General features: G+C 40.4%; 1 protein-coding gene across 1 annotated transcript in view; it reads left to right on the top strand.

Annotated features, from left to right (window-relative positions):
- Positions 1 to 16,021, top strand: part of LIMCH1 (LIM and calponin homology domains 1) — a 349,754-nt gene extending 333,733 nt beyond the window's left edge. Inside the window, 6 exon segments of the mRNA XM_070451961.1 lie at positions 1,076 to 1,191; positions 1,675 to 1,798; positions 3,947 to 4,024; positions 5,474 to 5,582; positions 7,789 to 7,891; positions 13,123 to 16,021. Of these exon segments, the coding sequence (XP_070308062.1) occupies positions 1,076 to 1,191; positions 1,675 to 1,798; positions 3,947 to 4,024; positions 5,474 to 5,582; positions 7,789 to 7,891; positions 13,123 to 13,148 (556 nt within the window). The 3' untranslated portion in view covers positions 13,149 to 16,021.
- The last annotated feature ends 7,349 nt before the right edge of the window (positions 16,022 to 23,370 follow it).

Below are 23,370 nucleotides of genomic sequence, written 5' to 3'. Positions count from 1 at the left end.
ACACATTATCCATATATCATTGCCTGAACACATTCTAACAGCTCTGAAGCCAGTGTCCTTATGCTATTGAATAAGAATAGTCTAGTTTTTAAATAGGTAAAACCTTTTTTAAACAAGGAGAGACTGTGCAGATCACCCAGGAGGCTGGCTCTGCTACCAGCAAGTTCTTTATGATAGAAATGTTTGCCGCTGGGGCTCCGATACATCGATAGATAGTGACAAGTGTGCATGTATCTGTGCGCATACACACTTGGGTACACGCTCATAGCATCCCTAGAGGGACCCAGAGAAACAACAGGTTATCTAAGTATTATTTTCAAATCCTGACCAATTTGAAAGGTTGGTTGGGAGCTGAACTCTTCTGGTGGGACTTGCTCTGAGAATTCTTCTGGGCTCATCAGCTAGAAGACTCACTGAACTGTAGGATGTTGGAGTGTGGGGCCCATGTCTGGAGCCTGCAGAGTCCTTTAAACAGCACATCCATTTTCAGTTAAAATTATTTACAGAGCGTTTCCAGTTTTGAAATCCACAAGTCGAGAACGTCTGAGGGATGCTGGTAAACATTTTACGTGAATTATTGCTATTTCTCCAGACAGTCCGCGTTGTCACCAGAAACTTTGAAAAGATCTCCTCCATCTCTCCTTTCTTGGCCTTTGCTGTTATTTTTTTAGTCACTAAGTCGTGTCCAACTTGCTACTGAAAGACCAGTGAATTACCATAGGCTGCCAAAGCCCCATATGGCCAAAATGCTTTCTACAATAAGCCCTCTCTTGTGGAAATCTGGGGGAGTATAGTTAGCTCTGTCATGCCTCAAAATTATTAGAATGAAGAGTTTTGTGGACAAGGAGGTAGAGAGGATGTCAGAAATGATGATTTGTTAAATTGACGGATAGTGAAAATGCAAAGCGTTTTACAGGATTCTAAATCCATTTTAAATCTAGTTTAGAATAATAAGAATATTTAGTTGGCCCATTCTTTTCATTTTGTAATTGGTACTTCCTTGTCCTGAGGGATAAGATCAATCATTTCAGTTGCTTTTATCCCTGTTCTGAAATATATTTCTTTGTTTTAGCAGCCTAACTCAAGGGGTCGTGACTCACTCTGAGAACCCTGCCCCAGAAGGCACCTCCCTGCAGCTGGATACAGAAGCTGGGGCCCCACACCATGGGGTGAACCCACAGCGCGCTCAGGGTAAGGATGGAGAAGATCAGCTCCCACGTTTCAGTGGGCTTCCCAGGGGGCGCTAGTGATAAAGAACTTACCTACCAGTGCAGGAGACTTAAGAAATGCGTGTTTGATCCCTGGGCGGGGAATAACCCTTGGAGAAGGGCATGGCAAGGCGCTCCAGCATTCTTGCCTGGAGAACCCCATGGTCAGAGGAGCCTGGCGGGCTACAGTCCATGCGGTCACAAAGAGTCAGACAACTGAAGCGATTAGCAAGCACACATGCGCGTTTCTATTATCGTAAGACCCCTTCCCCACCCCGTCATCCAGACAGATGCGGCCTCTATGCTAAACGGCACAGTGAGTAAACTCCCACCACGTGCCCCAGGACGTCCCATGAGATCACTGTGAGCCCTCAGCAGGCATTCGCACTTTAAAGAAAGGAGATTCCTAAGCACGAAGGTAGCAGCTTTACCGAGCACTAACTGTATGTTCTTTCTTTGGCCTCAGATCCATCCCAGAATCAGCAGGTATCAAACCCACCGATGCACATTTTAGAAGATGTGAAGCCAAAAACCCTTCCATTGGACAAAAGCATTAACCATCAGATTGAGTCTCCAGGTGAAAGGCGGAAGTGAGTAACCAAATAAGATGGTTGTGGAATTTTTCTTTTTCTTAATTTTATTTTTTTATTGAAGTTTAAATTAAATTAAAATAAATTATTTTATTGAAGTTTCAAGTGTACAGTGAAGGGATTTGATCACATGGAATTTCTTGTCTTTTAAACTGACTAAGAAGGGGGAAAATGAAAAAGAGTTGGCAGGTGGTTTGCAGCATTTTTGTACTTTCTCTCCATTCACTGTCATTGTCGAGGTAACAAATACTTATGAAGTTTGGGATGATCTTCCTGGCAAGTAAGCATTTACTCTGAATTTAGCAACTTAAAAGAGACAAAGTAATGTTTTTCACTGACAAATCTAAACATTGGAAAGAATTTTCTGGCATGTTGTATTACCTATTTATTTAAGCAAGTTTAATGGTCTCAGAGCCTATGGACAAATGTTCTTTTGAGGAAAAAAATGTTTTCCTCTCCTTACCATTCTCTTTCCTTTAATAACTACCCCCAGGCTTTAGTCTAATTTTGTAACAATTACATTTTTTACAATAAAAATAGTTCCCATCATTTTTGAAGCATGGCAGTGTAACAGGCACTGTGTTGAAGGGTTTGCAGATATCTGTCTCCTCTTCTTTTTGTGTATTAACTCACTGAACTCACCCAGTTACATGATTGAGTTATTGTCCCCATTTTACAGATAAGGAAACTGAGGCTCAGGGAAATTAGATAACTTACCCAAAGTACTTGTCCGAATGAGTAGAGGTGAAGGGATTCATAGTGAACCCACAATTTCATTATGTCACATTTGACCTATAGTTTCCTTGTAATCAGTTTTAAAAAGATAATATACATTATACTTTAAGCAGTCATACTACCAGGAGCCAGACCACCTGGATTCAAAATTTTGACTCTGTCACTTGCCTGCATAAAACTTTGAGCAAGACACCTAATCTTTCTCTGCCCCAGTTTCCTCGTGTATAAACTGGGAATAGTAGAAGTGCCTACCTCATAGGGTTCTGTGCCTGGAAGATGGTAAGTACCACACATTGTCGGCAATGATGTTGATAACGATAGTGATGGTGATAATGATGATGATAATTTGTCTTATAAGTTCACCTTTTTATCTGATTTTTCTTGTTAACACTTTTTTCTCAACACAGTTTTAAACCATTTCCCCCTTTTCTCTTATGTCTATCTAATTTTATTCCTCTGTGTCTAGATGACATATGCAGCATTAACAGAAGGTAAAATCACGTAGAAGGAGTCATTATTGTTATTGATTGTTGTGATTTTCAACCTTTTTTTCAAGGCAATGGTTCTTATACTTTAGGATATTCCATGAAAAACTGATATTTTGAAGAAGACAAGCTCTATCTAGGGAGGGAGGCTTGGGGCTGGGGGAGGTCAGGGGCTCAGGAAGTTATTCTGAAAGCAGTTACAAGACAGATGGCCTCACGCCCTGTTGATGTCTTTGCTGGCATTTCTCTTTCCCTCGTTCTTTTCTGTGTCCTATTCCTTTCTTTACAAGTGAAATTAACTTTTAAAAGCGAAAGCCCAGAACTGACAGCTTGATCACAGGCAGGGTTCACGTGTAACCAGTCGCACCTGTGAAACTATTGAGGGAGCTTCTGGCTGGCAACCATTCTGCCTTGGATATGCCCAGGACATAGTGGCTATTGGTTGCTTTGAACATCACCCCTGATCATTTGGACCTGTGATGAATTTCTGAATAAGGGTGGAAGCCACCTCACCGAAAAATATTTCCTTTAAGCACTACTCTTTATTTCTGGGATCCCTTGAAGAGCTTTTCCCTATAGCCTCGCTTACCTCTCCCTTCCATCCCATTCATAGTTTTTATATCTAGCTCAGCGTGCAACTTTAACTAGCAAAGAACCTGGCAAAAATAAAGAGTAGAAAATTGTTTTGTCTTTTCTATTCAGCAGTGCCAGCCTGGTATTGATATGATACCAGTTCAGCCAGTGTCTGAACAAGCCTGCTAGATGGAATTATTTTTTTTGCTCTTTATTAAAAATTACCACCAGGATGTGCAATGGTCTTTTACTTGGTTGTCAAGGAAGAGAGCTTTTTTTTTCTTCTAAAATGTCTTTTCTTGTGGAACTGGGCTTCTGTTTACTTACGATGTTTGGCTCCTTTCCCATGTTACAGGAAAAGCCCTCGAGAGAACTTCCAGGCTGGGCGCTTGTCCCCCTGCTCCCCCACCCCTCCTGGCCAGTCACCAAACAGGTACAAGAGGTCAGCAAGCCTTTCTGAGGCTGCTCTGTTTTGGCTGGAGCCTGCTGCGCACCATCACCACCGAATGCGTGCTTGCCAGGGGCCCGTGTGGATTTGTCCACGCGTGTCTCTTCCTACACACACGCAGAGGCAGGACAAAGGAACACACGCCATCCGCCTGAAGGGTTTATCAGCCCTCAACCGAGAGCGCCAAGCGTGTGGCGCTGGCACGACTGCGGCCATCAGCTTTAATGACATTGTGTGGAACCTGTAGTCTAATAAGAAAATCCACCAGGCAATTGCCAGGCTTCTAAGTCGGCGCCTTTCCCCCCAAGGAGGCTCGGTCCTTCTAGGCGGAATCCGCTGAGGGCTCTCAGAGTGGTCCAGGCAGGCGCTGAGAAACGAAACTTCATCTTCCCTCTTTCTCTCCTCCAGCTCTCCAGTGATCGCCTCTGGACATTAATTGGGCCCCATGATATTCTTAAAAGCTGCCTGAGCTCCCCTTCCCTGGAGAAACAAATTACTAAGTACTGCAGGGTTTTCTTTGATTCCGAAATTTCGTTTAACTGCGGGAGAAGAGGGAAATCCTAATACAGAGAGTGCTGTGAAGGGCGCCTCTTCCTTTTTTTCCTCTTGTCTTCCTTCCTGTTTCTTCTCTCCCTGTGTATAATGTTAGCTTCCAAATGACACTGCGTGTTTTAAAGTTTCTTACGTAATTCCGAGAGTTTTCCTCACAGTCGGCATCATTGCAATCTGACCTTCGCTGTGGGAAAGCTGACTAGGGCACAGCCATCCTGTCTCAGCCAATGCAGTGGAAACCCAGCGTGAGTTCTTCACACCCGATCGCAGAACTTGGTGTCAGGGCAGAGCTTCGATCCTATATCTGCCTGGTACCTGTTAGACTGGATCCCGATTTCCTCTTTGCTTTTAAGCAACAACAACAAAATGTTAATAAATAAAAAGGAATGCCCTAGTGGGCCAGTGAACCAAGTACAGAAAAACTTAACGCAACTAAAACCTCAGTAAAACTAAACTTGATTGTCTTTGAGGATTTAAGAAAACATATGATAAATACACTGAATCATTTCAAGGCATTTGATCACTGTGCTTGAACAGACTACAGCACAAACTTTTTATAACAAATAATTCAATTAGCCTCCAACTAATAAAAATAAATGGAAAAAAAAACAAATAATTCATGCATACAGAGTTCCACAGAGTGCCACAGCAGAGGCTTACTGTATTTAATCTATCAATTATCACCATCTTATAGCTAATGCTTAATTCCTGCTCATTATCATTTCAATATTCGTCATTTCATTCATGATATCAATGTTTTGAAAAAAACATTTTTTTTTTTGAGGCTCCATATTCGTGAGGCTCCATGTTCCATTTCATTTTTGCGTGAGGCTCCAGATTCTAAACAGTGCATCTTACTATGCCGTGTGTTTTGCACCCTAGGTCTGTAAGTGGGAAGAAGCTGTGCTCTTCGTGTGGGCTTCCCTTGGGCAAAGGCGCTGCTATGATCATTGAGACCCTCAGTCTGTATTTTCACATCCAGTGCTTTAAGGTACGTATTTGTCACGCCCCTCCCTGAGTCCAGGCTTGTCATGTGTTTTGGCCTCGTTCTGTGCTTAGTAAGTACCTCCTGGAAGTCCTAACAGCCCTTGTGTGTGAGGCTCCCCAGCCCTAGGTTGTCCAGAAATGGGCATGGAGTCCATCCTTGAGGATAAAATTCTTCTATCACGCATCTCTCTGGGATGTCGGGTTAGAAGAAGCAAGACGTATATGTGCCACGTGTCTTTGTAAAACTGTTTTTTTTTTGTTACTAAAGAGTGTAGGCTCTAGCAGGAAGCTAAGCAAGCCACCCAGGAGGACAGTGATACTTCTGAATCTTTAAAGGCAGGGCAGATTTATTTGGAATGTAACATCTTTGCTTCTTCTTAGACTCTTGTGACACAACTCAGAGGTTTTTGGTCTTTGACCTTGATGGGAGATTTCCCTCAATTAAATGGTTGCAGCTAGTTGCTAAATTGTAGATCTCCACATGAGTGTGTCTGCAATCACAGATGGAATATTACTCCCTCTAAGAGCTGCCCTGCTCAGCACACTGAGTCAAGTTGCCTTTGTAACAGGTCCTTATAGAAACTTTCATGCTCCTTATTGCTTACGATCAGACTGTTTAATTATCATCTCTTCTCATAAACTACAAGCTCCATAAGGGCAGGTACCGTGTCTGTCTAGCTCATCATTATTTCCTCTGTATACCTAGAGGAGATGGTATCAGTAAATATTTCTAGAGGAGTGAATTGATGAATAACTGAAAATGAGGAGGCTCAAATCTAGTCTCAGATCTCCTGCCAATTAGCAGGTGAGCTAACCACTTAATGCTTGCTTGATTTATTTTTAAAAATTTACAAGTCAGACTATATCAGCATCTCCTTTCATCACCCATGGGCATGTTTCAAATAATATATAATTTTCGAAGCTACACCCTCTAGCTCTGGAAAAGAATAATTTCTTTTCCTTCATCATGCGGACATGTTTTCTTCTGTCCTCAGGTTTTGTCCTGTTTCTTGTTGGTTCCCCCCTAGGCTATAAAGTAAACTTACACAGGTTTAAAATAACTCTCACTTTACCTGTACACTAAGAGAAAGTGAATGAAGCCATTCTGAAATTATTAGCTTAATTATGTCAGTAATCACTGGAAAGCAAAACTTATCATGAACAAAACACAATATGGATACTTAGACTCAATTTATCAATATTATTGTTGTAAAATTAACATAAATAATGTATATCCTAAATTATCTTGGAGTATTGTGAGGCTCATAGTATATATTTTTAAGAATTTCATGGTAATATCAAGATAATATGTTCTAACACCACAGTTTATTCTCAGAAACTTAACCAGAGCTCGAAATAATCAAGGTGACAAAGAGTTTTTGCAGATTCTCAATGGACAGGGGACTTAGCTGTAAAGGCCTTTATTTTCTCTGACCGTTCACTTCCAAGAGCTGACTTGAAGCTCTAAGGCGCGCACCATGTGGGTTTATCCCTTACCTTGTGTGTAGGTGTAGCTCGTAATATAATTTGAATGGAGCCCTCCCTGTGCCCCAGGTGACCTTAGAGTCTGGGGCCCTTTGTTCGCTCCTGGGCTCGGTCATCATCTGCCTGCAAGTGGCTGGCATGAAGCACGCCCCACTGCCACCTTCTCTGGTTCAGCCAGTACCGTGCACCCCACAGTCTCCTGCACTCAGGCTAACCTCGTATCATTGCCTCTAACATGGAAACTTAAGATGGGGGTGCTGTTCCTCAGTAATTATAGTCAGGTGTTAATAGAACTTCCCAACAACTCTGAAAAGCCTCATTCAGAGACAAGCTTCGATATATAATTTGTTGGCCATGTGTTTACTTAAAACCACTAAAATTTAATCTGTTTAAAACAAGTCTTCCATCTTGAGAATCAGCATGCATCGGCTTTGGGATTCAACCTGATAACCACTCACCAACTTCACAACCTTGGACAAGTCACCTCTTGTCCTAAGCTTTCTGAACCATTGTCCTCCGTAAAATGTTAGGACTTGGGGTAAAATGCTAAAAGTGTATTGTTTTTGGAGGTCAGCTTGCAGAGCAGCGTCTCGTACATAGTAGATACTCAACAAATGTGGAGGTCAGAGAAGTGATTACTATGCTCCTCTTGTGAGCAGGAACTGAGCATTGTAAGGAAACAGCTCCTTATGTGCCTTATAACTTCCGTTGTTTCTGCCCTGTAGTGTGGAATTTGTAAAGGACAGCTTGGAGACGCAGTGAGTGGGACGGATGTTAGGATCCGAAATGGTCTTCTAAACTGTAATGACTGCTACATGCGATCCAGAAGTAAGTCTTGGGGGGAAATGCCTTGAGATGTACGGGTGCAAGCACATGCCTTTCCTGGACCAACTATTTCTCCTATCAGCTGATGCTCCTACACTAAACGAAAGATTGATTAGCAATGGTAAAGAATCTGCCTGCAATGAGGGAGACCTGGGTTCGGTCCCTGGGTTGGAAAGATCCCCGGGAGGAGGGCATGGCAACCCACTCCAGTATTCTTGCCTGGAGAATCCCCATGGACAGGGGAGCCTGGTGGGCTACAGTCCACGGGGTCGCAAAGAGCTGGACGTGACTGAGTGACTCTGCACAGCGCAGGTAAAAGAAACACTGATGAAGCGACCCCTTACTTACTGTTTCTTTCTTACTTGAACGACTGCTGCAACGTGGCCAAATTCATTTTAACTAGAAAGGCATTAATACACCAGCAGGTGAAAATGTAGACCAAGTTTGAGACGTTGGCTGAGCTCACCATGGAGATTCCAGTGAGATACAGGGATGATGTAAGGCCTGTAAAGCCTATTCATTTGTTGAGGGGTCTCTTTAGGAGGCCAGGAGCATGTGCAGGGTATCTCACACGTGAAGAGTCGCTCTGCACTGTTCGTCAAATCAGGCACCCGCTCCTCAATGCCTGCATCCAGGGGTTTCATGGCACAATGCGGGCTTGTTCCCAACGAAATTGCAAATTCCTTGAGAGACAAAACGGTGTGTTTTACTTCTCTGTGAATCCCCACCCTCCTCCAAAACGCCGTAGTACGTACTGATCAGCCTGAACCAGTGTGTGCTGCCTCGAAGCTTCCTTGGGCCGCCTGCTCTCCCGTCTGATGCCTAGGCCTCCTGACGTGGACAGGTCAGGTATCAATAATTTTGGGGGGCCACGAGGGGGTGCTGTTGCCCAGCTGCTGTTCAGAAAATATGCAACTAGCCGGTGGCTAGCCTCTGAATCTGTCCTCAGTCTCCATCATAAATATGGTCCTTATGGTGCATAGGGCTTCTCCGCCGACTCAGTTGGTAAAGACTCTGCCTGCAGTGCAGGAGGCCGGGGTTCAGTCCCTGGGTCAGGAAGATCCCCTGGAGAAGGAGGTGGCAGCCCGCTCCGGCATTCTTAGCTGGAAAATCCCGTGGACCGAGGAGCCTGGCAGGCTCCAGTCCGTGGGGCCGCAGAGAGTCGGAAATGATGAGCACACACACTCAAAAGCATATGTGTGTGTATAAATATATAATTATATTTTATTTAAACTATGTTTGTATTTGTTTGTTTGTTTTTTATACATTAAAAAGGAAAACTAAGCCCTTTGGTCCCAGGATTCAAAGTAGTCTTTTTTCTCTTACTGACACAAATCGGAGTTTTCCCGCGGCCTCGATGCCCTGTTGCCTGTGAGCCGGGGAACCAGAAGAGGGCGCTGTGAGGCTGAAGGATGGTTCAGCCAGATTGGAAAGTGCTGTAAACCTGATTTCTTTCGTTATTTAAAGGGATTGAAGGATACCAGCAGAGAACAAACCCGAACCCACCTCTGGATAACAGTGACCTGTTTTCATCCAGATTTTTATTTTAATTGAGAAGCTGGCTGTTTCATTGTCATTTCTTTCGGAAATTAGCTTTTAGGATCTAGGCCAGCAATTTTTCTCTTGTGGATACAAATATAAAGGATGTTAAGTGCTTTTGATTCCAAATCTATAGACAAGAACCATAGGGTTCCTGCCACTATCCTGTAAGATGAAAAATAGGTAATTGGAAGTAGATTAAAGGTACTATTTTTTCTTTAATATTTTTGATGCACTATTTCACTAGATATATTTTAGAATACAAATGTACTAAGTAAGACCAAGCCAAAAGGTTCATTATCTCTTTGCCTAGAGAACCAGTATCTATATTCAAAAGAAGAAATAAATAGAAGGTATAAATGATAAAAGTTTAGAAGAAAAATGGATTGTTTAGAAAGATAAAAAATGAAAAATGAAAAAAATCTTCAGTCAACCACATAATCACTTCCTAATAATTTCTTGGGGACAGGGGCAGAATGTATGTTTGTATATATACATGTGTGTGCGCGCGCACACAGATCATATGTGTGTGACACATCTACCTGTGTTGATTTTTGTTTCACAAAGGTAAGGGCACAGCCACAGTGGTACTTACTTTTTGTTGCTGCTGTTTTTAACTTAATGATGAAAGTGAAAGTGCTAGTCGCTCAGTCGTGTCTGACTTTGCAACTCCATGGACTGTAGCCCGCCAGGTTCCTCTGTCCATGGGATTCTCCAGGCAAGAATACTGGAGTGGGTTGCCATGCCCTCCTCCAGGGGATCTTCCCAACCCAGGGACTGAACCCAGGTCTCCCACATTGCAGGCAGATTCTTTACCATCTGAACCACCAGGGAAGACAACTTAGTTATGTATCTTGGCAATTTTTTCATATAGCATGTTCTTTCCCCTCATTCTTTTTAAGGCTCTTTTATAGCTGTGTACAGTCCTACTGTATGGACTTACCATAACTTAAAACTAACGTGCTATGAAGGAGTGCTCCTGTTAATTCCAGTTTTTTTAATACTATTTTTTAAATGCCCCAGTGAACAGCTTTTTATGTATGTCTCGATGAACCTTTGAAAGCATTTCCACAGGGTAGATTCTGAGCAGTGGAAAGTGAAGTTGCTCAGTCGTGTCCAACTCTTTGAGACCCCATGGACTGTATGTAGCCTACCAGGCTCCTCAGTTCATGGAATTTTCCAGGCAAGAGTACTGGAGTGTGTTGCCATTTCCTTCTCCAGGGGATCTTCCCAACCCAGGGATCAAACCCAGGTCTCTCATGTTGCAGGCACACGGTTTACTGTCTGAACCACAAGGAAGTGGAACTGCTGAGTTAAAAGGCGCGTGCCGTTTAAATCTTCAGGCAGTTTGCCTAATTATATTCCCCGAAAGAGCACACTCTCTCCAAGGTGTATGAGAGCCTCTTTCTTTCCCTATGCCTTTGTCAGCCCTGGATGTCATCAGAATTTTAAAATTTCCACTCTGCTAGGCCGGGGGGATACAACCTCTTTGCTTGGTTCTGTAGTCTTTAACTAACTTTAAGTGAGTTTAAGCATCTTTTCATTTGTTTGTCCACCATTTATACTTCGTTTTCTATTAAAACCTTTTATATTTCTCTATCATTTTCCCGTTATTCTATTATCAGTTGCTTTTTATGAGTTTTTTGTAAATTAAGGAAATTTTCCCTTTATTTTATATTTGCTACTTTGGGCAGTTACCATTGGTCTTTCCACTTTGTGATTTTTTTTTCCTAGAATAAATTTTCAGTTTAAGTAACATAGTTACCTAAATTTAAGTTAGTTAAACATAAACATAGCTCTCATTTTTCCTTTTTGGATTCTGGGTTTTGTGTTCTACTTAGAAAAGCCCTGACTACTCCAAGACTATAAATAAATTTAGCTGCGATTTCTCCTAGAATTTTTTTAATTTTCTTTTTGGCATATAAACATATGATAATCAGAAATGTATGTGGGGGTAAGAAATAAGATAGATACTAGATTTATTTTGTTTTCCAGTTACCCAATTGTGTGACTATAACTTACTGAAAAATCCCATTTTTTCTTATGAATCTGAAATGCAACTTTCTCCTAAACTAAGTTCCCATATATATTTTGGGTCTATTTCTGGATATTTTATCATGTTTTATTAACCTATTTATTCTCTAGTATCAGTTTTAATTAATATAGCTTCATATTATGCTTCAGTATTGACAGAGAGACTGGCCACCTTCTCTCCAATTATTTTTTCCAAGTTTTCCTAACTCTCACATTTATTTTTCCAGATAATATCATTTTAGACTAAACTTTAATCAGGTCAACAAATGGCAGGGAGAATGACCACCACATCTGAGAGTATTGCTGATCTCTTTCTTGGTGTCATAAGGAGAAACTCTACCTTCAGAGTGAATAGGCGGAGAGGCTAGTAGTTGGTTAGAGAAGTATAAATCCACCTGAATTGATTGAATATACCCCAGATGCAGTAAAAGAGTCAGAATGGGGAAAATGGCTGAAAATCATTTTTTTCTTTTTTTACTTGATTTTGATCTGAAGTTAAGAAGGGAGATGGATAGATGTGAGAGGTGGTTTATATCAAAGGCATTCTTAGTGAAATGAAATAACTTCATTGTATGGATAATAAAACCTGAATATATAATCCTATTTTCTTCAAGTAACTGGTCACATTTAAATGAAATTTTTCTCTTGGAGGGGGAAAAAACAGCATAACAGCATATTAAAATGCAATTCCTAAAAGTAATGTAAACAGATTGTAAATTCATATGTAAATGGGAAGAGAAGTGCAAAGCAAATTACCTGTCACGAATCAAGCCGTCACATGGGTTAACTGGTGCCATTTGTGCTTGGGTGTTGGATGACCGTGTCTTTGTGTCTGTTTGATCGTTCACTTTTGTGAAATGCATTTAACGCAAAATCCCGGGGGTCTTTTCCAATGTTGCAGTTGCCTCATCATAACTCTAATGCCTAAAATGAAGGAGAAACTTTGTGAAGGTTTCAGCAGGAAATATGGAGCCCAAACCATCCTTCCTAGATAGAGTTGCCAGATAAAATACAAGATGCCCAGTTACATGTTTTTGAGTTTCAGCTAAACAATGAATTTTTAGTATGTGTATGTCCCGAATATCTCTTGCTCAGGATTTAGCACAAGTATATCCCAAATATCCCATGGGATATATACTAAAAACTTTATTTATTGTTTATCTAAAATTCAAATTTTATTGGGTGTTCTATATTTTATTTGCTAAATCTAACACTCTTGTTTCTAGATCATATGTCAGATTCCTCCTGTTGCAATGCATTTATCCTTAGAGAAATCACAAGCTAAGGAAACTGACAGAACAGAAATTATTTTCTTGCTTAATTGCCACAGAAAACAAGGAAGAAAACTTGGTGGAGGTTATTTGGTTTAGGGTGAAATCCAGAGGACTTCAGCCAAACTTGACAGGGCATGTGAACCACCTGCGCTTCTTGTTCAGTTCTGGGATAGTGCTCAAGAGTCTGCATTTCTAACAAGCTCCAGGTGATGCCAATATGAGCCAGTCCCTGGACCACACTTCAAGTGGCATGGTGGGACAGATTTCTTCTCCCTGGAAGGAAGAGATGTGGGCAGTGATCGTCACTAGTTTCAGAAATGTTTGAACATCTAAATCCAGAATGGCTGACTACTGTAACCAAATGTTGCTCTGTTTTCTTCACGCCAGGTGCTGGCCAACCCACAACATTGTGACGTGGTTTTCAAGCTTCCGGATCACTCACCATTTCCTTCCCGAGGGTGTCCCCCGGCAGTTGTTTAACAAAGCCCCGAGTTCAGGGGCTCCACAGCATTCATCTGATTTCTGAAAGGCTACTTTAAAAGATGGTATCTGTTCTTTTGTAGCACAGTGTTCATGTTTTTCCTGGTTTCCTTTTTTTTTTTTTTTTTTTTTTGGCATTTGCACAGTATATACAAAAGAATATTGAATTGTAATGATCCTGAATAGTTCAAAAAGAAGAGGTCTTAGCATGGTCAAACAGGCTTATGGTTTAAAATATGTTATTCTCTTTTTTTTTTGGAGTTAATGAGATAAATAATGCAATAAACCTGTTTGGGGTTTTTTTTTAGCATTTCTAGGAATTAAACATTTTATGTTTACAGAATTGAGCTGCAGAAAATGCAGGACATGCCAATTTGAGACATGTGGTCTTCTGAGTCAGGAGCATACAATTAATGCATTTCAGAAACTAAAAATCACACCATCTAGCTCTGAGCTATAACTTGTTTTTACTGCAAAGTCACTAGGCTGATAATATATACTGTAATCTTGAAACATTTGTGTTACTTACCTTTTGAGGTGGACGTCATACCAATAAATTATTGTACCGTTAGTATTAGATTCTGTGTCCTTTGGGAATTATGCCATTGATATAGGCTGAACCATCAAATAGAGAGAACCCTTGTAATATTGGCTAGGTTTACACTCTGGGGCATTGCCCAAGGGTAGGAAGAAACCAGAGGGACATAATTCAGTCATTATTTCCAAAGTTGCTACCAAAATCCGTGAAGAAGTTTAATCTTCCAAAGAGTGGTGGGTCAGTGATCGCCGAGGGCTTCGTTGCTCGCTTCTCTTCCTGCTCTAAACTCAATAAAAGCCTCCGTGTGGGACGTATGGAAGCTGTCGTCGAGATCAGCCCAGCATTAGGTGTGACCCCTGCTCACCCTTGCCTGCAAGTTCTCCTTGGGGGCTGAAGCCCGGGTCTGAGTCCATCCAAACAGAATCCAATGGCATGCAATGTGAGAAGCCACTCATGTGTGATCAGCAAGAACCTTCCACTCACATTGTCCCTGCCCATCCCACTGGATACCTACCTGCTCTCCCTCACGCCATCCATCACCAGCTCTCCTGACTTCTGGAATGCCAGAACCAAGAATTCTGAACCTTGCTCATGGAGAAGTTTAGCAAGGAACTCTTGTGGAGGGCTGGTTTATTTTTTGCCCTGTGTGATGAGTTTCATCTGGCCAAGAAAGGAATCAAGTTATTAAAAATCATCCCATGTTAGATCTCCAGGCTGTTTTCCTGAAGACTGGGGAAAGGGGGACTAATTTATTCTGCCTTAAAATGATGGCAAATAAGTGAAGATGACAGATGACATTTTGTGAATGAAGACTCTGGATATACTCCTAATAGGTTAATGTAGTCATAAAAGATCAAGTAGATGTTTTTCTGTTACGTAAGCAATAATTTTTTTTTCTGTGTCTTATTGAGTATGGCTAGCAGTTATTTATTTACTTGCTAGACGGTTCTCTGCATGCGGGTTCCATGTAAGTGCAGAAATTTCCTCAGCCACTGGAGATAGTTTGGCCATTTTGTTATTTGGACGGGTTTGTTGGTAGATTGAAATTTACACATCATTTCATTAAAAATTGTGCCTTAGAAAATGCAAAGCTGTTGCACATAGTGATGAATTATGGATGCAGTACATTGAAGAGAGATGAAGTCACTTCCAAGTTCTCAAGACTTCTCATGGAGGTGTTGGCTGCTTTACAGGGGAATAAATTTAAAAAAAAAGAAAAAGAAGAATTGAAAACATTTTGAAAATGTACAGATTAAGTCCAATATTTTGATTAACCACCTGCATGTTTTATTAAGTATTTTGATAATATGAATGTTTGCACTTTGCATGATATTAGAAGAGTACTTCACCACCAATAATGCACAAAACATGTACAATAGAATCATTCATAACTGATTTTTATAGAATACTTTTTACATGTGGAACTCCATCCGTTATGTAAGGATTATATGAATATTGCACATTCTCTTCTGGTTTCACAAACCCATTTATACATATTTCTTAGTGAGACTCATTGTACATGTATTGAAGCTAGAATCAAGTCAAGAAAAATAAAACCCCATTCTCCAACTGCGAAATGTGCTTTTCCATAATGAACAATAGTCACCAGCACAGAATAATCTCCAACATTTTCTAAATTCTAATTGCCAACTGTTTCTATTTATATTTGATTTATATTTCATTTGGAGTCTGTTACATGGCAGCTCGGGCAGACTAGATCTTGTTTTTTCCAATGCAGCATAATGAGTATGATCTATTTCTTTTCAAATAATCTTTGAGATCCCAGGAAAAAAAAAATGCTGTGCTCCGTTGAGCTACAATGTAAATGTGTTTGTTTAAAAAACAGACGAGGCAAGTGAGTGATTTATTGTTCCTGAGGAAGTATATCTTTTTTTTTTCTTATATTTCAAAACCTAGTCTCTTCTTAAGGGAAAAAAAAAAATGGGTAACTCTGTTTTTCACTTGCAAACTTTCATGACGTGTTCATTCTTTCTGTGTAGTGTTATTAATGCAATACATACTATAGTTATCTATACACAGTGTAAGACTTAACAAGCTGAAATGATCCACCTCATATGTGAGTCCGTCCAAACAATGTTACTATTCTGGGTGGGCCAATGTTCTGTATCAGTTACACTAACCTTCATTTAAAATATTTATTCTAAAATGACTCTGAGAAATAGTAAAAAAAATAAAAAATAAAAAGTTGTCTAAAACGCAACAGCTTTTATAGTAAATGTACATTTATAAATAAAATACTCAAATTAATTTTGTATTTCACTGATTTTTTTTTTGAGGGGCGGGGAGTCAATTTCCTTACTTGGGGAAGAATCAAGCTCCCTCTTACAGCTTTTGGTCCAAAATTACACAGTCAGATGACAGCAATGATGCAGATTTGCATATGTATATTGATGCATCTTGAGGTCAGCTATTTAAGGCAAATTAAACTTACCAGCTGACTGTGCGTGCTAAGTCGCTTCAGTCATGTCCGACTCTCTGTGACCCTGTGGACCATAGCCTGCCAGGCTCCTCTGTCCATGGGATTCTCCAGGCAAGAATACTGAAGCGGGTTGCCATGCTAGGGGATCTTCCCGACCCAGGGATTGACTGTAGGTGCCACTGAGGAATTGCCTTCCATTGAAGGATTCAAATTCCTTGAGACGAGATGAACAATAACCAGGAGAGGGCTTGTGAATGCCAGTGGAAACTGTCTGGACAACCAAATGAAGGTTAACTTCCAGTACTGGCTAGAGAAAACCACATCAAACCCTTTGAAGTTGCTATATTCTGCTGACTTTTCCAGCGCTGTCCCAGTGCTCACTCTCACTGAAAACATACAGTCTGTTCACAGAGGACATTTCTCTCCATTGTTGACCCAGGGAATATGCTTTGAAACAGTGGCATTCTGCTGATACTGTTAACTTTCCAAAATACACATGTATCTTGGCTGGCCCTGTGTCTCAAATTTGTAGGTGGCGACAATAGCAATCAAATTCCTTGACAGTTTCCCTCATTTTAAGATACAGTATTCTAATTGTCACTGCAAGTTGTATTCTGCTTTTTTTTTTTTTTGACAAAGTTGGGTATGAGTTAGTAGTCATTGCTCTTTCCATAGAAAGTGAATTCTTCGCCTTTAGAAGAGAAGTTTAGCAACTATCAGAGTAGTTTAAAATATCCATTGTTATGTAAGTGAAAGCTTATTCAACTATAATGCAATTCAAGACAAAGAAAAGATTGTTATTCTAACATATGATCTATGAGGAATGTCTTTATTAAAATAAAAATATTTTTATCTAGGATAATGTTGAACTAGCTTTTTTTCCACTGACTTTCTTCAAGACCTAAGGACTTCTTTTTAGGGTCCAAATCTGGACCACAAAGAATCTCTCCTCATCCTTCAGCGTTAGCTAAGTCAGGGGTTACAAATTCCAATGACTGGAGGGACCAGCTAGGCATTGTAAATGAGAACCAGAAGAGGATAATATTAAGAGAGTGGTGTAGACTATGGCAAAGTGAAAAACTGAGCAGTTCTGTCTCACAAATGAACGTATCTACACAACAGAAACAGACTCACAGGCACAGAGGATAGCCTTGTCGTTGCCAATGGCGGGGGTGGGGGCGGGGAGGGAAGGTTTGGAAATTTGAGATTGGCAAATGCAAGCGAGTATATGTAAGGTGGATAAACAACAAGGTCCTACTGTATAGCATAGGGAACTAGATTCAATATCCTGTGATAAACCATAATGGAAAATAATACAGGAAAGAATACGTGTATAACCGAGTCACAGCTGTATACCAGAAATTAACACAGCATTGTAAATTAACTATACTTCAATAATTTTTTTTTAAATAATGGTAGGAAACATTGGCACTGGTACACAGTGGGGAAGAAAAAAAGAACAGTTGTGTCTAAAGGAAAAGGCAGCTATCAGGCTCTAATCAATTGTTTTCATGTGAAACCCCCAGTTTTTTAAATGTTGACAGCAATTCAAAACGTTTTCCAGCACAGCGCCAACCAAAACTGTGTCACTCCACAAACTGTACCCACAAGTTCAGTTCTGTCCTCAGCCCACCAGTCCACAACATGTAGCTACAACCTTTGCTTTTCTATCAGCTGCTGACTTGCTCTGCTGTGAGTCGTTTCACTGGACCTATGCATCAAGATTTGCCATTGGAGTTTTTGCTTTTGGAGTATCTTGAGTCACTCAAAGAAGCTAACAGATCCATTGGTCAGCAGCTGGTATGGCTGCAATTCCTGACCCTTTCAGCATTATTCATGTATTGTCATCAAAGCATGCTATGCTACAAGCACCATGTTCAGCATTTTGCAGAACCATGCCCATCCCTTCCTTCTTTCTTCAGAATGACTCAAAAGGACAGAAGAGTGTGCAAATATACAAAGTAGAATTTTTTCTAAACTTGTTTAGCACCATGTTCTCAACTGTACTTCTGCAAGCCCTGTTTTATTTACCAAAAAGCAAATTCTGGCACGTGAGAAGATGAAAGTATGCCTCCCCGTTTACAGAGAAGGAATAGACATGTGGAGGAATAAGTGAGTTATTCTAGATGAATATAAGATTTTACATAATTGTGTGTTTCATCCACTGGCTCCTATCAGGAGTGATTAGGTGAAGCTCCTACTCAACTGTGCCTGACCCTCATGTCTGGGACCCCACATGAGACGATCTAGGAGGACCCCTGAGCGTAGCTGGACTTCACAGAATTCAGTGTGCACTCAGAGACCAGAACACCCTTTTTATAGTAAACTTACAGTTATAAAATACTGAAATAGATTTAGTATCCCATTTTTTCCCTTGGGGTCTGCCTTCTTACTCTGGGGTGAAAGAGGAGCGCTGTCCCTTGGATGTACCCTTGGACACTTCAGTCTTTGCCGGACAGGAAGCTGTCCAACGTGTTTGTCCAACCCAACTTTTGTGTTGTGAAACTGGACTTCTACTTCCTCAAACCCAATAGCCAACACCTGAACAAGAGAAAAGTCCCATTCTAACCATCCTGATGGGGAGAAGATGCTGAGGGCCCAGCACATTAATTCCTTCGTCACCACAAACAAATTCATTCCTACATGAACTAAGGCCTTCATTTTTTCAGCAGGGATAGTGACATTGTCCATGTTTTCTTCACTGTCCACCAAGGAGAGAGAGAATTATCACAACAGGCCCTGTTGATTTAGAAAATACTTTGGTTGAGGATTTCTCCTGCAGCCCAGTGGTTCGGCCATGGGGGTTTCGTTACTGGGGGCCTGGGTTTGATCCTGGTTGGGGAACTAAGATCCTGCAAGCTGCGAAGTGCTACCAAAAAGAAGGAAAGAAAGAAAATATCTTGGCTGAAAGTGAGTGAAGTAAAACTGTAGGAAGCTGCTATTAAACATGGTACCAGGCATTATACCCTCCATCTCAATCAGTTCATTTCAGTCGCTCAGTTGTGTCCGATTCTTTGCGACCCCATGGACTGCAACACGCCAGGCTTCTGTGTCCATCACCAGCTCCTGGCACTTACTCAGACTCATGTCCACTGAGTCGGTGATGCCATCCAACCATCTCACCCTCTGTCGTCCCCTTCTCCTCCCGCCTTCAATCTTTCCCAGCATCAGGGTCTTTTCCAATGAGTCGTTTTTCTTCCAATCAGGTGGCCAAGTATTGGAGTTTCAGCTTCAGCATCAGTCCTTCCAATGAGTATTCAGGACTGATTTCCTTTAGGATGGACTTTTGGATCTCCTTGCGGTCCATGGACTCTCAAGAGTCTTCTCCAACACCACAGTTCAAAAACATCAATTCTTTGGTGCTCAACTTTCTTTATAGTCCAACTCTCACATCCATACATGACTACTGGAAAAACCATAGCTTTGACTAGATGGACCTTTGTTGGCAAAGTAATGTCTCTGATTTTTAATATGCTGTCTAGGTATGTCATAATTTTTCTTCCAAGGAGCAAGCATCTTTTAATTTCATGACTGCAGTCACCATCTACAGTGATTTTGGAGCCCCCCAAAATAAAGTCTGTCACTGTTTCCACTGTTTCCCCATCTATTTGCCATGAAGTGATGGAACCGGATGCCATGATCTTCATTTTTTGAATGTTGAGTTTTAAGACAAATTTTTGACTGTCCTCTTTCACTTTAATCAAGAGGCTCTCTAGTTCTTTGCTTTCTGCCATAAGTGTAGTATCATCTACATATCTGAGGTTATTGATATTTCTCCCAGCAGTCTTGATTCTGGCTTGTGCTTCATCCAGCCTGGCATTTCGCATGATGTACACTGCATGTAAGTTACATAATCAGGGTGACAATATTCAGCCTTGACATATTCCTTTCCCAATTTGGAATCAGTCTATTGTTTCATGTCCACTTCTAACTGTTGCTTCTTGACCTGCATACAGATTTCTCCGGAGGCAGATCAGGTGGTCTGGTACTCCCATCTCTTAAAGAATTTTCAACGGTTTGTTGTGATCTATACAGTCAAATGCTTTGGTGTAGTCAATAAAGCAAATGTAGATGTTTTTCTAGAACTCCCTTGCTTTTTGTATGACCCAGCAGATGTTGGCAATTTGATTTCTGGTTCCTTTGCCTTTTCTAAATCCAGCTTGAACATCAGGAAGTTCACAGTTCGCATACTGTTGAAGCCTGGCTTGGAGAATTTTGAGCATTACTTTGTTAGAGTGTGAGATGAGTGCAATTGTGCGGTAGTTTGAACATTCTTTGGCATTACCTTTCTTTGGGATTTGAATGAAAACTGACCTTTTCCAGTCCTGCGGCCACTGCTGAATTTTCCAAATTTGCTGGCATATTGAGTGCAGCACTTTCACAGCATCATCTTTTAGGATTTGAAATAGTTCAACTGGAATTCTATTACCTCCACTAGCTTTGTTCATAGTGATGCTTTCTAAGGCCCACTTGACTTCACATTCCAGAATGTCTGGCTCTAGGTGAGGGATCACACCATTGTGGTTATCTGGGTCATGAAAATCTTTTTTGTATAGTTCTTCTGTGTATTCTTGCTACCTCTTCTTAATATCTTCTGCTTCTGTTAGGTCCATACCATTTCTGTCCTTTATTGAGCCCATCTTTGCATGAAATGTTCCCTTGGTATCTCTAATTTTCTTGAAGAGATCTCTAGTCTTTCCCATTCTATTGTTTTCCTCTATTTCTTTGCGTTGATTACTCTCAATAGTTCAGCACTAATTACCATCCCAAGCTCTGATCTTGGAGCCTTCAACATTCTTCCTGAATCCATGAAAAGTTGTGATGAAAGTATTTTATGTTTTCTAACAATTGGAAATTTCAGAAGTTGCATCTTATTTATATGCTAAGACTCTGGGAAACAAGTGAAATATTTGATCAAAGACATGGAGAATGCCTGTTCTGAGATAATTCAAGGATCAAATTTGCCTTACCAAATGGTAAGCTTTACTAGAAAGAGCACAATAAACAAAGTAGGTATCTTGGGCAAGAATGGATAAACTAATTGTAATTAACATAGTAAAGTATATGGCCCAGAAATAGACCTAAATAAACATAAAAACTTTAGTACATAATACTGATATCACAAATCAGTGGAAAAAGGAGAGACAGTTGATTAATGTCATCTCTTCATAACAAAATTGACTCCAGATGAATTAATTTTTGTCAAGTGTGAAAAACAAAGAAAAATAGGAAAAGGAAGAATGATAGGTTTGAATGTATTTAAATATATACTCAATACAGAGAAATTTAAGCAAAATCTATAAGTAATAAGAAACTAGGAAAAATATTCCCAACAGATATGACAAAGCATTAATATCCTTAACATATGAAGTCATTTACAAATCAATAGAAAATGGGCAAAAGGATATAAAAAAACTGACAAAAAATAAATGCAAATGGCCAAAAAACATGAAAAACAGTTCAACCTTGTGATCAAAGAAATGCAAATTTTAAAAGATGAGACTCTCCCTAGCCCCACCCCAAATAAAATCCTTAATTGTATTAAGAATTACAAAACTTCTCTATTGAGAAAATAGTTTAAAAAGAAGCTAGAAACCAAGGGGAGCTTTTTGTCACATATACAACCAACAAAGAATTAGCAGATAAACTACATAAAGAACTCCAAAGTAAGACTGGTTCAACCGGTAGAAAGCAATGCAATACTGTAAAGCAATTATCTTTCTTTCTTTTTTTTTTTTTTAGTTCTACCAGTTTATTGCTACCAACCCATCTCCCTCCACCCTCGTGCACACATGCTCAGTCATGTAACCCCATGGACTTCAGCCTGCCAGACTACTCTGTCCATGGATTTTTCCAGGCAAGAATACTGGAGTGGGTTGCCATTTCCTTCTCCAAGCAATTATCTTTCAACTAAAAATAAATTTTAAAAAAAACTTTTTAGTGGACCAAAGACATGAATAGGCTTTTCACAAGAAACATGAATAACAACAAAGAAAAAAACCAGCAAAAGTATATTCAATTTTATTTGGAAAGAAATGCAAATTAAAACCAGTATGAGATGCCACTGTATACCTGTGAGACTAACAAAAATTTAAAATTTAAACGTTGATGGTATCGAGTGTTAGTGAGGATGTGGGGAATGGGAACTCACATTGCTGATGATAATGTATATTGGTAAACAATTCTGCTTTATCTAGTGAAGCTGATGAAGCTCATTGATGTAGCAGTTTCACTTTTGGAACATTGATGTGAAGTTTCACTTTAGCCTCAACTCTAGAGAAGCTCAAGAAACCCTCACAGATGTCCATGGGGTAGGTTCAGGAATGTCCCTCACAGCACTGCTTGTATAAGTTATAGTATTTCATTTTAGCAGTGAAGACTGAGCGAGCCACAGAGTACATGCATATGTTTGGATGAATCTGAGAAAACATAACATTAGGTTAAAGTCGCAAGATACCAAAGATTACATACATTATGGTACATTATGAAGTCCAGAGATAATAAAAAAAACGAAGGATTATAGTCTCTGTGGGACTTCCCCGGTGGCTCAGTCCAATAAAGAGTCCGCCTGCAAGGCAGGAAGACCCCTGTAATGCAGGAGACCTAGGTTCAATCCCCTGGAGAAGGAAACAGCAGCCCACTGTAGTATTCTCACCTGGGAAATCCCAAGGACAGAGGCGCCTGGCAGGTACAACCCCTGGGGTCGCCGGATTCGGACACGATTTAGTGACTATTCTACTACTATAGTCTCTGAAGGTACATAACATAAGATTTTTAAAAAAGAAAAGAAAAGTAATAATATAAATAAAATTCAAGATTTGGAGTCAAAAAAGGGGAAAGCTGTCAGGGAGGGCATACCGGAAGTAATAACTTGATTGCCTTTTTATTTTTTATTATCTATTCATAAGTTCTGTTTTGTTATGAGTACCTTCAGCCCTGCAAGATATTACCAAACTGCTTCCGAGGTGATTGTTCCAAATAACCTGACAACAGTGTATAAAAGATTCTATGTCCTCCATTACACCCAAAACTCTCTGTGGCAGACTTGTTAATTTTTACTTTTCTAATGAAAAGTGTCAGTTGCTTAGTTGCGTCTGGCTCTTTGTGACCCCGTGGACTGTGGCCCACCAGCCTTCTCAGTCCGTGGAATTCTCCAGGCAAGAATACTGAAGTGAGT

Source organism: Odocoileus virginianus, chromosome 21 (genome assembly GCF_023699985.2).
Source record: "Odocoileus virginianus isolate 20LAN1187 ecotype Illinois chromosome 21, Ovbor_1.2, whole genome shotgun sequence".
Lineage (NCBI taxonomy): Eukaryota > Metazoa > Chordata > Mammalia > Artiodactyla > Cervidae > Odocoileus > Odocoileus virginianus.
The sequence above is the reverse complement of the archived record's forward strand: the minus strand, read 5'-3'. Positions and strand labels throughout refer to the sequence as shown.